Raw genomic sequence first — 14,631 nt, forward strand, 5'->3', positions numbered from 1 at the left:
ATACTGGCTCAAAGCAGTGGAGTCTAAGAAGATGCTAAGCAGTCCTAAACTAGATTAACTTGTGTGTCCTGTAAATTAGGCAGTTTCAATGACTTTTCCCTACCAGCCTGAAATACACTGTATTTGACAGGTCTTTGTGTATATGAAGAGAAATGCTGTGATTGTTGATACCACTATCTGTGACCCCCACTATAACCTGGCGCAGAGTAGCCGCCCGTTTGAGAGACGCCTGTATGTTCTGAATACCCTGCAGGATGTGGAAAACTTCTGGTTTGATCTGCAGTGTGTCTGCCTTAACACACCACTGGGTAGGGTATAACTGTACCTTATCATCACCTTCACTATTCTGTCTGTGTCATTCTATGAAATTACGGTCCACTTGAAATTTTCAGAGCAGTTTTCATGGAAAAGCATTGCTGTCCTGTTAGAAGTAGCAAATTTGATAATAGCCCTGTTAGATTTTAATCCAGTTGTGAAAAAGTCTTTTTGAAAATGGTTACTAGTATATTTTTGTTGTAGCTCTCTACTAGTTTGAACAGAGATCCCTTTTCCGTAGCAAGATGTTGCTAAACCTTGTAATAGCCCAAGTAAGATGAGATGTGGAAGTCAAGAGAGTTTAGGCACCCCCGTTTTTTGGTGTTTATTTTTGTGCTTGGTCCTTTTACATTTTAAATAGGATATGCAGATACAAAAAGTATACCTTATTAAAAAAAAAGAACTGGAGGAAACCCTAGACAACACTATTCTGTATTTCTGCAGTTTAGTCAGCAAGGTAAAAGGATCTATTTGTAATTTTGTATTTCTTTTGTATGGAAGCAGCTATGTGCAAAAGGCTCCTTACACATTTGTCAAGTGGTAGCGAATCACAAGTCTGTGATCGTTGCAGCTTTTGTAGGCTGGTCAGAACATTACTCCTAGCCCCCAAAATATGGTAATGATAGTTTTTCACCAGTTTGCGTGTTTGTGGAAGCTTTGTTGTGTTCCAGTTAAGTATTTTCCATGTTGAGCCTTGAGGGGAAAATTGCTCAGTGCTAGATTTAAATTTATACTGAGCCTCTAGATCAGATGCTTGCCTGAGATCTGGGCCTGCCCTGTTGCCTTTGTAACATGGGCAGCCAAAAAGCAGTAGTAAGCCAGAAACTGGGGATTTTACTACCTTTGAGTTTTGTTACTATAAAGCCATCACATGACTCCTCTGCTATATCCTAAATGTATCTCCAACATGAAGGGGTCAGACATGCAAAACATTCACACTGTTTCAAACTGAGCTGCAAACTGAACTGAAGACACGTTCGCAACCTGCCACAGTGTTTCTTGAGGACTGTTGCCACATATGAGTATCTGAAAGGATGTGATCTGTGCCTAGATCACTGAACTGCTGATTTTTTTTCCCTGTGAAGGGTACCAGCCTTCATTACTTCTGCCCTGAACACAATTTTGGACAAGTTAGTGCCTTCTAGTGTTAGTTAACGAGAACACCATTAGCCTGTGTGAGCAGGTAGCATGTTTTATCCAGAAGTGGTAAAAAGTTAGTACTGTTTAGGAGCAGTAGTTTGCTGCAGCAGGGTGGTTTCAAAATGGGTTGAAGTCTTCTTATGCTGATAGTCAAAACCATTTGTATGTTTAGGAGTTGTCCGCTGTCCTCGTTCAAAGAGAAGTAATCTTCAAGGGGAGGAGCCTGCACTAGATGTAGAAATGGAACAAGAGTCAGCAGTGGATAAACACAATCTGGAACGAAAGTGTGCAATGTTGGAATATACCACGTATGTCATCTGCATTCTTGCTTTGTTGCTTGAATAGTGGAGGCAAAGAACTGGCCTGGTTTTGAGGATGTTACTTAATAGCAAAAGCAGTTTAAACTGTAGCATTTCAGTTGGTGTTGTGGGGGTTTTCTGTGTAATTCAGAGGCTGATTAAAAAGACTTGTAGTTATGTATCATGTTCATGAGTAGCTTGCCTACCAAGCAGGTTTTTATGCTACAGGAATGAGAAAAACCTGATTTTGATTTCCTTCCAAAGTAGTACAGATATGTGTTGCAAGAGTCTTGGGGAAGGCAAAGTTTAGAGGGAAGTAGAGTTAAGGCAAAGGAAAAATTTAAAAATTCTCTGTTCCTGTGCTTTATATTGTGTTATCTCAAGTATGCTGTAGCTTCAGTAGCTCCCCAGTGTCACACTCTGAATTGTGTTCTGTGTTGCGCTTTGCACATTGTTTCTAATTTAATATGTTAATTTCTAATATGGTGCTGGTGCACACTGGTGAAATCTGGAAGTGATCTCTGGAGCACTTTAATCTTCTGCCTAATCACAGCCAGAATACTCAGAGATTGTATACCTGTGACAGCCATGTGGAACGCCAGTTATACTTTTCATATTGTGTTGTGCGCAGTGATCTAGTTTTGTTTATATTCTGTTCTGTCTTAAGAAACAGTCTGTTTAAAAGTATTTTCAGTAGTTCAGTGTTACACGTAGATGTATCAAGTCATCTTAAAAAAAGATCAATGGAGTTGAGGCAACCTAATTCCATTGATCCTCACTGATAGCAAAAAATTCTGTTCAATCCACTTGTCAGCTTTTGCTATGGTCTCTGTTCCATGGTGATGTATCTTTTAGTTTGGATATACGGTGTCTATTTGCAGTTGGGCTGAAGATGACTGCACCCTCTTTAAGGTCAAGAAACAAGTTTTGGATTTAATTGATGATGTGCTGTTAAAATGAAGGAGTGGTCTATTGAAAGCTTGACTGAAATTTTTTTCATGGTAGCTTTCAAACAATCTTTCATAAGGTGAAACGGGATTTCAGAAATACTCTTTGCTGTTATTGCTGGACTGTCAGAGCTGTCATATCTACTGCATACACAAAGCTCATTCATAGTTTGGGTTTTGGGGGGTTTTTTGGTGGGGGAGATTTTGGTAAGTATGTTTGTCTCCATGATTTCTTGCAAAGCGTCATATTTATACAGAAGAAAAAAATATTTTTTTCATTCTGCACTGTAACACCACACTAATTATTAATAGTATCTCATTCATGAAGGATACCAGTTCATCCATTATGTGCTATTCATTATTAGTTTCATCCTCTTTCCAGGGAGAGAATTGCAGTGCATTGCTTTCCTGGCTTGTATGTGTATTTAAACAAGCTTTAATGTATTTGTTAGAAAACTGGAGAGACCAGTGCTTGACAGGCAGTGTGAAGAAGGGTTATGATTGCCTTTAGTTCCTGTGCGAGATTTTCCCCACACTTGTCCTGAGAAAGTGTTTCATCTGAGCAGGTATTTTCTCTAGTTCTGTGGTAGGAGTAGTACTGAGAACAGAGTTTAATGTGGCTGTTGGAACTTAGTTAACAATAATGAAGTTGCTGTGGGTATAATCTGTAAACTGAAAGCTCAGTCATGAAATAGCAGGGATTAAAACTTAATGGAAAAGGATTGTTGTCATGGTACTTCTGGAACAGGGTTAAGGGAAGGAGTATCTCTCCTTCTCTTCTTTCCCAGCCCTATCTAAATTGGGCGGGCAAGGAAAGAGTTCTGCACAAGGCACACACATCGCTTCAGAGCAGCTGAGAAGGCACTCCCTACAAAATAATTACTGTATATTTTGTTACTCTTTCTCTTAGAGGCAGCCGAGAGGTGGTTGATGATGGAACTATCCCTGGAGATGGGTTAGGAGCTGCAGGTCTGGATTCCAGCTTTTATGGGCATCTAAAACGCAACTGGATCTGGACAAGCTACATCATCAATAAGACTAGGAAGGTGGGTATTTCAAAATTTGTATACTGTAATGACTTTTCCAAATTTTAGTATTCTTAAGGTTGAGGTACTGATAGCAAAATCTTGCTGCTTGCATGCTTTCTCAGTTGTATCTCAGTAAGGCTTTGCGTCACTGGAAATAAATTAATGCCAAATGTGGTAAATCTTGGTGCTGGAGTGAGTGAAAGAATTGGATGTGAATTTTGTCTGAACTGAATTTGATACTATGTTCAACCAAAGGAGAAATACTTTATTAAGCAAGAAATTTAGATTACTTAATGGTACCTCTTGCCTTTCTGGAACACAGAAGTTTTCAGACAAAAACTGAAACATCCAGAATAAGGAAATACGCACAGGAAAAAAATAAAATAGTTTACTAGGAAGCCAAATACTGGCAAATAAGAATGACCATCCTAGTTCTGGCTAACGTCCTGTCTGTGGTTGCCAGTAAAAGATCTGTAGGGAAGGTTGTACAAGCAAGGGAGTTTTATAGTGGTACGTCCTCAGAATATTCTCGCAGCTGCCTGCAGGTTTGTCTCCAGGCCAACTAAACCTGGGGGTGGTGTTTCAAGTAGTTAATAGCTCTTTCTTCTGGCATTAATTTGTCTGATTAGACACAAGTAACAGTATCTACAATGTAGCAAAGTGGGTCAAAGTCCTATTAGGGATCACCACTTCCTTTTGGTGGTTTAAGCTCCGTAGTAATTGTAGTACTCAGGGAAGCTGTGAAAAATACCATTCTTCATTACCCTTTCCATTTCACTTGATTTTATAGACATCTCTCATGTTTCCCTCTCTCACCTCTGGGTTTTATTTATTATTTATTAATTTTTTTAAGACTGGCATCTACTATATTACTTAACGGTTCCCAGTATGGAACCTCTTCTGCCTTTAATCGTTCTTCTTGATTTTCTTTTAACCTGTTCTACTATATCCTTTTTAAGGTGGAAATAGAATCACATAGTGCTTTCAGGCTGTGGCCACCCATGGATTTTTACAGCAGCATGGTGTTGCTCTCCTTTCCTAAGAATTCCTTACATTTTGTTTGCTTTTTGACCATTACCAAGCATTGAACAGGTACTTTCACAGAATTGGTTGTAATTACGGTACCCTAAGTGTAGTGGTCAATTAGAGCCTGTCAGTGTATATATAAAACTAGTTGCTTGGGTTTTTTCCCTCAGGCAGGACCATTTCACTCTTAATTTCATCTGCTGTTCTGTCACTAAGTTGTTCAGCGTTTACAGGACCTCCAGCAATTCTTCAGCCTCAGCTTTTGTCTCCACATCTGTGACCAACTTCTGTCGCCAGTGAATTCTGCACAAGAGAAATGGGTTTTGCTGAGAATGTCAAAGCTCCTAATACATTGCAGTCAGTTCGGGCTCAGATTTAGGATGGATAGAATATGGTGTAGGAGGCATGTACTCAATGTTTGTGTTTGCATTTTGGTTTTGTGCTTTTTAGAAGTCCCTTTGGAATGTAAAATGCTTTGAAAAAATACTGTTGTGCAGAAAATTCTGCTCGGCCTCTGTAGCAATGAAAGAATTAAGCATTTCTTTTCCAATGATGATTTCTTTTAAACTTGAGGAGATTTGCTGCTTTTTTTTTAACCTTCATAACTTAGTGGTCATTACAGTATGATTTAAGAAAAGCTCTAGAGCTGTTCAAATATGTGGTAGCAATAAGGAAAAAGAATTCTTCATCGTAGCCAAGGATCTTTTCCTTTCAACTGAAAATCTTATTTCTGACAATACACAAAGGATAGAATGTATAGTGTTGCTAAAACCAGTGTGCTCCTTTTGCATATCACATTTTTTAAAGCTGTATTGTCTTAGGAAAGTACAGTTTCTGAAAACGGACTGACGGTGAGACTCCAAACCTTCTTAACAAAGCACCCCCTTCAACTCAGCACTGGAGGTAAGGTGGTGATGCTGGTGGTGGGTCTATAACAGTGTAATAGGTGTTACTGTCTTTGTCAGACCCAGTATGGAGGATGTAGGGTATTCCTGTTTCCTTATGGTAATCCAGGATGCTTCTGGGGCAGTAAAATAGATAAATAATTTCCTTCCCTATTTCTGGATATATGGGACAATAATGGTTTTTTATCCAGTATTGTTGACATGGTTTGTTCCTGTCTCCTTAAAATGATCTAGCGTGTTTCTGTGGTAGTAAAATAGATATGTAAATAATTTCCTATAGAACAATAATTCTTCTCCTTTGTAATTTTTGATGTGCAGTTTGAAGAAAGTCTAGAGGGACCAATATTCTGTATGACTAGACACTTAAAACTGCATAGCCTAACATTTAAGCTAAGGAGGAAGAAATGCTTCAGTTGAAACCTCAACTCAGTTCCCTTCTGTTTGTGCACTGTACACTAGACTTAGCAATTACATGATGATCCCTCAGCTGCGTGGGGTTTTATTGTGTGAGCTGCTGAGAAGTGGCATGAAATGACACGACTAACAAAGGACAGGTCTGAGAGGGCATCTCTTTTCATATACTGAAACTTTGGCATTTTCTCTTTATACATTAATATTGTGGAAAGTAATTGTTGTATAAGCCCTACTACTGTAAATATGTGTCATTTTAGGTAACAAAATTAATATTTTGGGAGAAGCAAAGGTAGGATCTGAGTCACTTGTCCAGAAAGAGGAATGTATTGAAATAAGTAAAGAACCAACCCAGGATCGAACAAGACGAGTGCGAGGTGGAAAAAGCCAAAAGAGGAAGAGGCTTAGGAAAGACATTGGAAAGAAAACAAAGAAGAAAAAGAAAGGTAACTAACACATCAGGAAAAAGAAGCATTCTTTTTAATGCATAGGCCTGCTGTAAGTTGCTTTACAAAAGCTGATGTGACTGTCAAGTAGCACAGGGAATGGAAATGTACTGGCCCTCTCTCTGGGTTGCCTCTTGCAGTGGAGGTTTGGGTGTCCTGGGGCTCTGTACTAGCTCTGGAGAAAAACAGCAGTGTGCTGCAACTGTTACCTGTGTGTGAATCATGATTGCACCACTGTACTGTACAAATGAAAGAAATTCTCATAGTGTCTGCAACAGATCAACTCCTTGCAGTTCACCATCAGCTTTGGATAGCTGGCTTAAAGATTCTCCATAGCGTGATGCTCTAGGTGCTTGTTTCCTCATTCCTAGGAGAGAGATTAATGAATTTTACTTTCTGAACTGCTACTTCTCTGCTTTTGTCTTTCATTCTTACAAACTCCAAATGGTGCTCTTACTGCTAGTGATAGTTTGAATTAATCAGAATATATAGCGCTGAGAGAACTGTCTTGTCTTTTTTTTTTTTCTGAATTTGTTAGAAGAGGATTCTGTAGAAAAGAGCAAAAGACTCCGCTACCACGATGAAGCTGATCAGAGTGCCCTGCAGAGAATGACACGTCTGCGTGTCACCTGGACGGTGCAAGAAGACAGTCTGCTCATGCTGTGCCGAATTGCTAGTCATGTGCTAAATGCAAAGGTATTTAATAGGCCTATTAAGTAGAGGTCCTATATACTGAGCACACATTTCATCGGTCCTAAGAATAAATCATGGTTTTAACTATCATTTGTGTACATAAAAGCTGAAGTTTTAACTCCAGACATAGTGACAGGACAAGGGGCAACAGTTTTAAACTGCAGGAGGGCAGGTTTAGATGACATAAGGAAGAAATGTTTTACAATGAGGGTGCTGAGGCGCTGGCCCAGGCTGCCCAGAGCAGCTGTGGGTGCCCCATCCCCGGCATGTCCAAGGCCAGGCTGGACGGGGCTGGGAGCCACCTAGGCGGGTGGGAGGTGTCCCTGCCCGTGGCCGGGGGCTTGAACTTGATCCTTTTTGAAGGTCTCTTCCAACTGAAGCCGTTCTGTGATCCTGTGTTCTTCACACAGGTGAAAGGGCCCTTTGTTCCATGGCAAGTAGTTCGGGACATCATGCATGCCAGCTTTGAGGAGTCCCTTGACAAAACTTCTCATTCCGTTGGACGAAGAGCTCGTTATATTGTCAGAAATCCACAGACCTATCTTAATTACAAGTAAGAAGGTTTCTCTCTATGTTCTAGGTATAAGCTAAATTCTCCTGAAATTAACTGAACATCAGATATGGTCCTCCCATTTTGTCTTGTTCATGTGACTGATAAATTGCAACTTTTCTGCACACTAGTGCTATCAAATCTGTATTGAATTGGCAAAAATTCAACCATGTACAACACCTTCAATTGTGTCTGTTGCAGAGTTTGCCTTGCTGAGGTTTACCAAGATAAAGGCCTTATTGAAGATTTCATGAATAGAGAAAATAATTATGAAGATCCACAGGTAGGAGAGTATTCTAAAAGGTCATAGAGTACGCTGTTTGGATTACTGAGTACTTGCACTGTTTTGATTATTGTGATTTCATATCTTATCTCTCCTGTGTGCCCTTAGCTATTTTAAAAATAGCATCATCGTAAAAATGCAGCATCATTGCTGTTTTGGGAGTAAGGTGGACACAGGCAGCTTTCCAAAGGCACATAAACAGCACTACTGTGCAACAAAAATTTTGTTTTTTCAATGTGCTTGTTCATAAACATCCATGACTGAGCATCTATATGCACTGATATTTTTTTTTTAATTTTCTCAGTGTCCTTGTTATCTGAACAATAAAACGTTTTTGCTCTGTAATTTCTTATTTTTTATTCCAGTTGCATGTTAATATATTGCCTTAGCCTCTGTGGATGAGTGCAGGAATGTAAGCAAATTTTATGACAAAAGCCTTGATTTGATCAGTCGAAAGATTTTAATTAATTTTTGAGCTTTTTATGGCTTAAATCAATGACTATTTCAAATGGAAAAGTTGTTTACGCTTTCAGTGCAAACAATTCCATTTTGAATTTCAAAACTGGGACAACATCACGGCAAGATTTTTTTTTGGTTTTATCCAGGAATGACAATTTGCATTATTGTCAGAAAACTCCAGTCAGTTCTGTTGTTATGTTGCTCACTGGTGAGACATTACTGAAGTAAATGCATGTGCCCCCATCCCCAAAGCCTGCCTCTGGAAGCAGAAAAAAACTTATTTCTAGAGAGGTACTGGATTGTTCCTCTGGTGTAACAGGTGTTCTCCAAGCCATAATTGTACAGAGTTAATGGAGAACGTGATAATGCCTGAAGGGTATGAAGAGAAAAAGACTTAAGCAGAAGCTTAAACAAAGCTCTAGCAAGAGATCTTACGCTGTTAATTCAGTGTAATTGTTTTTAGAACATATGTTTGTGGTGGGTTGCTTGTAGCTGTGAGCGTGATTACAGACAGAACCTGCAACTGTTAAGTAAATCAGCAAACACAACTTTCACGGAGCTTTTTTGATGCATTCCCTTGTCTGCTGTGCTGTTCCCGACTGATTCAAACACAGCTATTTCTACTAGAATTTTCCATGAACGCTTTAAAAGTAGAGGGTCTTTTCCCACACTAAGAAACTGAGGCTGATAACATTTCAATCTCCTCTTTCCTAAGGTTTGTGCAAAGGAGTTTAAAGAGTTTGTGGAAAGACTGAAAGAGAAATTCAGTTCAACCCTGGGGAATCCCAAGCTTGAGATTCCTGATACTTTGCAAGAACTCTTTTGCAGGTACTTCAGTTATGGTGCTTTAGATTCTGCGTGTGGGTGAGACTGTGAAAGAGGAGGGCAACTCAGAGTAGACCTCTTCTCTGCTATGCGTTATTTACACCCTCTGTTACTCATACTCTTAATATAAAAAAAAAAAAAATAATTCAGCAAATAAAACAAGCCACACTTCTTTTAAATCCATGCTTCCTAAATACGTAGAACTGATTTTCAGTTATTCGTACAAGCTTGCTTATTTTAAAACATTCCTGTTTTGCTAAATAAGACTTTTCATCCAGAAATTCACAATGTCAGATTTTCTTAAATTGTCAAATCCTCAATTCCACTATTGGAGATGCTGGCACTCAGGTGTAACATTTTAATGCAATAGAAAATTTCCCTTTACCATTTTCCAAATTAACTGGCCCCATTTTATATCACAGTTCGTAGCTGGTTGCTCAGCTAAAATCATCTCAGTGCTGCTAAAACTGTTGATTCAGAAGAGCACTCAGGCTTGTATAGCATTCTTCAGCCCCAGATCGTCATGCTTTTTTGTGATGAGTAACACTTGGAGAGAAGTGTGAAAATTAGGGTCTCAAACCATTTTATGATAACAAATTTAGCACCTGTGTAATTTTTTTTACTTTGGGAAGAGCTGTATGTTACAGCAAAAGTGCTGCCAATGGTAACTGGAAGTCCAAAACCTCAATAGAACAGGAAATCCATGCAGTTCTGCTCTGTGTCCTGTCAGTGTGTTTTATCTCATAGTCAACGGGTATCTTGGTGAAGTGAAGGATGTCGAGCTGGACAGGTCTTCTCATTTTTGACACTTGTGCTGACGGCTGCTGGAGCAGATAGGAGCCCTGCGCTGGTTCAGCACTTGCCTTATTAGCAGTTGCACTTGTCAGCCTCTGGGTTTCATGGCTGATATAAAATCACAGAACGTTACGTTTGTTTCAGTGTTTTGCTTTCCCTTCCCTTATCTAGATTCCGAGTTTTGGCAATCGGAGAAGACACAAATCAAAACACAAAAGAGGACAGCCTAAGCAGGTGAGTAGCAGTAGCACCGTTTTTCCCACATTAGGACTCCAAGGTCATGTCAGCCCTCACATCTGTGAAAGGAATATACATATAGTCTTCTAATTCAGTACATTTTTCATCTGTTTGTTGCAGCGTATAAATTTATTGATATAAAAATACTTTTGCAGGGCCGTAGAGACCTCAGACATAGATTATAGATTTGATGAATAAAATGACAGCAGCAATGGCCTTGTCAGAATGGTGGTCTGTTATCATTAGGACAGCAGTGTATGTTTTCTATGTGGGTGCTGGATCTTGAGAGGAGGAGATGTTGTTCTCAAAGAGAACTTCTTGTGTTAGATTATCTGGACTGATCCAAAAATTCAGAGTGGAAGGTAAGGGAAAATGTAACATTACATGAATGATCCTCAGCTGTAGTAATCTCGTGCCTTTATGCATCTATTTCAGAAGCAAATAACTGAGTTTGTATGTTTTTGTGCTAGTTTAATAGTTAGGTACCTCATGCACAAAAATCACTGTGAATAAACTCTTTTCGCTGGTTTGTCTTTTTTTTTTCCAGTGTCTATGATATTCATTTTCTAGTGCTACAGAATCTGATTCAGAGCACGCTGGCACTCTCAGATAACCAGATGAAATCTTGCCAGTCATTTCAGGTACAGTATCTGGACTGGACTTTACTGGTCATAAAATCATTTAGGTTGAAAAAGACCTTTAAGGTCGTAAAGTCCAACCGTTAACCTAACACTGCCAAGTCCACCACTAAACCGTGTCTGAGTGCCACATCTACACATTGTCATACAACCCTAAAGGGTTTCTCCTTCCCACCTTGACATATGCCTTGTTCAAATGGGAGAAAAGAAACCCAGAAACTTACATTTGTGTCCGTCCTGTGGGACACAATTCTCTTCTGCTTTTTGCAAATTACATATTCTAGGCAGACTTTCAGCATGTTCAGCTTTTTTCTCTAAGGCTGAGATTGCAAGATGTGAAGTTGAAGCAATCCCCAAAAACCATATGAAATAAACTCCACATCCCTTCCATTGGGTCAGACTGTATCGTGATTTAGTGCCCACTTGAGCAGTTGGAATTATGCTCTGGAGGACTCGTTAGAAAGACAGTCCTAGTATCCAGCTGACACTGGTGTTGGGGAGCCTGTCCTCAGAGAGGCTGTGGGGTCTCTGCTGGAGATACTCGAAATTCACCTGGACACAATTCTGTGCAACCTGCTCTAGGAGAACCTGCTTTAGCAGGGAGTTGGACTAGATGATCTCCAAAGGTCTCTTCCAACCCTGACCGTTCTGTGATTCAGCATTGGGGACAATGAAAATATATCATCTATCAGTCAGGCACTTAAAAAAATAAAGTTATAAGTTCAAACAGAGTTTAGTATCTTATCAGCAGGCAAGAGTGGAGCCTAGAAAGCCAAGCTTATAGAAGCATGTGTTCCTGGTAAAATGATGGAAAGAATCTACCAAAATGTGTTGCAGATGAGCATTTTTTACATAAATAATTCTAGTGGAAGCCTGATCTCATTTTGAATGTCAAGCGTTCTATAGTATTTAGTTAATTTAATTGGCATTTACTGTGAAAAGCCTAAAAGCCCATAAAAGGAATGTAATAGTGTAGTTTAGTAAATTTGTATCTATCATTTACATTCTGGCTTCTAGCTTCATGTGCATTTAATTAATGTAAACCTCAAGTAGGTGAGTCTAACAGTGGATTCAGAGCTAACGCTGCCTTTTACATTGAACGGGGGTTTTTTGCAGACATTTCGTTTGTACCGGGAGTACCGGGACGACATTCTTGTGAAGGCTTTCCTAGAGTGTCAGAAAAGAAGCTTGGTCAATCGCCGTCGAGTAAACCACACGTTGGGTCCAAAGAAGAGCCGGGCTTTGCCTTTTGTACCCATGTCCTATCAGCTGTCTCAGAGTTACTACAGGTGGGTCTCAGAAAGGTCACTCCAAATTTGAGCAAATAAAAATCTATCCAGGCATGCTTGGCATGGAGGAGAGAATATGCATCAAGTATCTAGAGCAAAAAAACCTGCCCATCTCAGCTGAAGCTGAAGCCACAAAGCTAACATCCATGTATGTTAGCCTTTTATTCCGTTAGTAACTAGAGCTGTACAGGGAATAGAGCCAAGTTTGCTGGGCAAGACTTTACAAAGACATAGCGGAGAGGAGAGGCAGCTCCAAAGTTTTAGAGGGGGTGGAAAGAGTTTTTTAGCGCTCTGATCATTCTGCTGGTTGCTTGCTTTTTCTCTCCAGTTACTTTGTGCTGCCACTGTACCTGGATGTTGGAGGTGGGGGAGGACACTCAAACTCAAACTGTAAATGTATTGAGTCCTCAAGCAGATAACTGCTTTGCTTTGTATTTGCTATATATACCTGACCTTTACATGGTGCATAAATACCTAACGTTCTGCAACTAGTACAAGGACTGTGAGAGCAGATGTAGAAGGTACTTGGTCACCACCTCTAGCATGGAACTTCAACTGTTTGCCTGCTCTATGCTACCATGCGTCTAAAGTTCATACACAGTAAATTAGAACAGATTGTGAAAGATTTATGTTTCATTGAATTTGTCTTTTTGTCCAGAGTTTTTACATGGCGGTTTCCCAGTACAATTTGTACAGAGTCCTTTCAGTTCCTCGAGAAGCTCAAGGACACTGAAAAATCAGACCAGCCAGATAACTTCTCATTTAAAGATCAAGAAAACAAAGCATCAGAAGGCATGATTGCATTTCCTATGGATGGGCCTGGTGGCCAGTGTGTGGCAATGCTTTCCCTATTCTCCCTGGGACTTGTATCTGTGAATGTGAGAATCCCAGAGCAGATAGTTGTGGTGGACAGCACTATGGTGGAAAATGAAGTGATAAAAAGGTAAAAACTGTTATTTCTATAGTAAATATGGTTTGTGGGTAACTGGAATGAAACTGGACAGGCATTAGCATTTCCTGCACTGTACTGTGGCACGTGATGTTGTTTAGATTGTTAGTTCTGAGGGAGCAGTCTGAAAACTTAATGGCACTTCAGTTAGTGCCTGTCATTATAGCCTTGAACTGCATTTGTCTTCACGTATGTGACATTTAAATTGCTAGGCACTTCATTGCCATCAGCGCTAATGGGGAAAGGAGAGCAGGGTGTGCTAGAGGAGCATTTCCATCAACATTGTACCTTCCTATTCCAAAGACTAAGAAGCATTAGTAACAAGGTTTCAGCTTTATCAGTGAAGCCTGTCTCCACAGTATGGGTTCCCTGTATTGTCTCCTCTCTGACTTTTTTTTTAAGCCTCCAGTAATTGCATACCACAGAAATCGAAACTCTCTCCCCAGGCAGTCTAATCCTATGAGTAGTTATCTTTACAATCATTATGTGTTTTCTCAGAGTGCAACTAAAATGTCTTGCTGCAGTTTAACCTGTTGTATATATACATGGAAAATACTTTGTTCTTTTTCTCTTTAGAGCAGCTTATTACCTATTTGAAGACTGTTATCATAGTCCCCTTTCCATAATATGCCACTCTTTAAAATGAGCAGCCTCAGTTCCTTTACTTGTGTTTTTGGTATGTTATTTGTGTCATCTGGATCTCTGTCTTTCTCACTGTTTTCCTCTGCACTGAAATGTGAGGTCAAAAACCAAATGCCACGCTCTTGCTGGCAGGTCTGTGCCAATTACATCATGTTTTATAGGTGATATGCCTGCTAATACATTGCAAAATGATGAATGGCCATGGTCTTGCCAAAAAAAAAAAAAAAAAAAAGCAGCCAAAAACCCCCAGTGCAGTGATTCACGTACAGCTTATGATTCTTGTGATTCACTCTAACAAGTTTCTTTTCCTTTACCTAGCTAATTGTTTCCTCTTAGTGTGGAAGGACAGGTGCATAGTACTAGAATATAAATAGCATGCATTTGTCCATATGAAATTGTTTCCTGCTCCTTTCCAGACTATTTCTCCAGTTTGCTGGAAACATTCTGAATGCAGATCCTGTCTTCTCATATACTTGCAGTCTCTCCAGTTCAGTGATCCTATGCAAACTTAATAAGCTATTTTATCACCCAGGTCATTAGCAAAAATAAACTGAACCCTCGTCTAGCCCCATTTCTCAGTACAGGCAGAGTCCAGTTTTCCAACTGGTTATGTACTTGCACTGTTTTCTTAAAATGTTATGTTCTCTTTTGGTTTTAAATAAGTTTTAAGAGAAGGTACATAATCTCTAACTCATTTTAGACAAGGTTAGAAGGAAGCTTTGGTTGTCTCTGGCATAATCTGCTTAAAACATAG

At 39.6% G+C, this 14,631-nt stretch overlaps 1 protein-coding gene across 2 annotated transcripts in view; it reads left to right on the forward strand.

Annotated features, from left to right (window-relative positions):
• GTF3C1 (general transcription factor IIIC subunit 1) overlaps positions 1-14,631 on the forward strand; it is a 42,213-nt gene that overhangs the window by 18,842 nt on the left and 8,740 nt on the right. For both annotated transcript variants that reach the window (XM_040593625.1, XM_040593626.1), the window contains exons 19-31: positions 131-308; positions 1,628-1,763; positions 3,612-3,747; positions 5,577-5,658; positions 6,332-6,517; positions 7,056-7,213; positions 7,621-7,763; positions 7,962-8,043; positions 9,218-9,330; positions 10,294-10,356; positions 10,907-11,000; positions 12,114-12,286; positions 12,945-13,229. In XM_040593625.1, the coding sequence (XP_040449559.1) occupies positions 131-308; positions 1,628-1,763; positions 3,612-3,747; positions 5,577-5,658; positions 6,332-6,517; positions 7,056-7,213; positions 7,621-7,763; positions 7,962-8,043; positions 9,218-9,330; positions 10,294-10,356; positions 10,907-11,000; positions 12,114-12,286; positions 12,945-13,229 (1,829 nt within the window). The remainder of the gene's footprint in view (positions 1-130; positions 309-1,627; positions 1,764-3,611; positions 3,748-5,576; positions 5,659-6,331; positions 6,518-7,055; positions 7,214-7,620; positions 7,764-7,961; positions 8,044-9,217; positions 9,331-10,293; positions 10,357-10,906; positions 11,001-12,113; positions 12,287-12,944; positions 13,230-14,631) is intronic.

Source organism: Falco naumanni, chromosome 4, assembly GCF_017639655.2.
Source record: "Falco naumanni isolate bFalNau1 chromosome 4, bFalNau1.pat, whole genome shotgun sequence".
NCBI lineage: Eukaryota > Metazoa > Chordata > Aves > Falconiformes > Falconidae > Falco > Falco naumanni.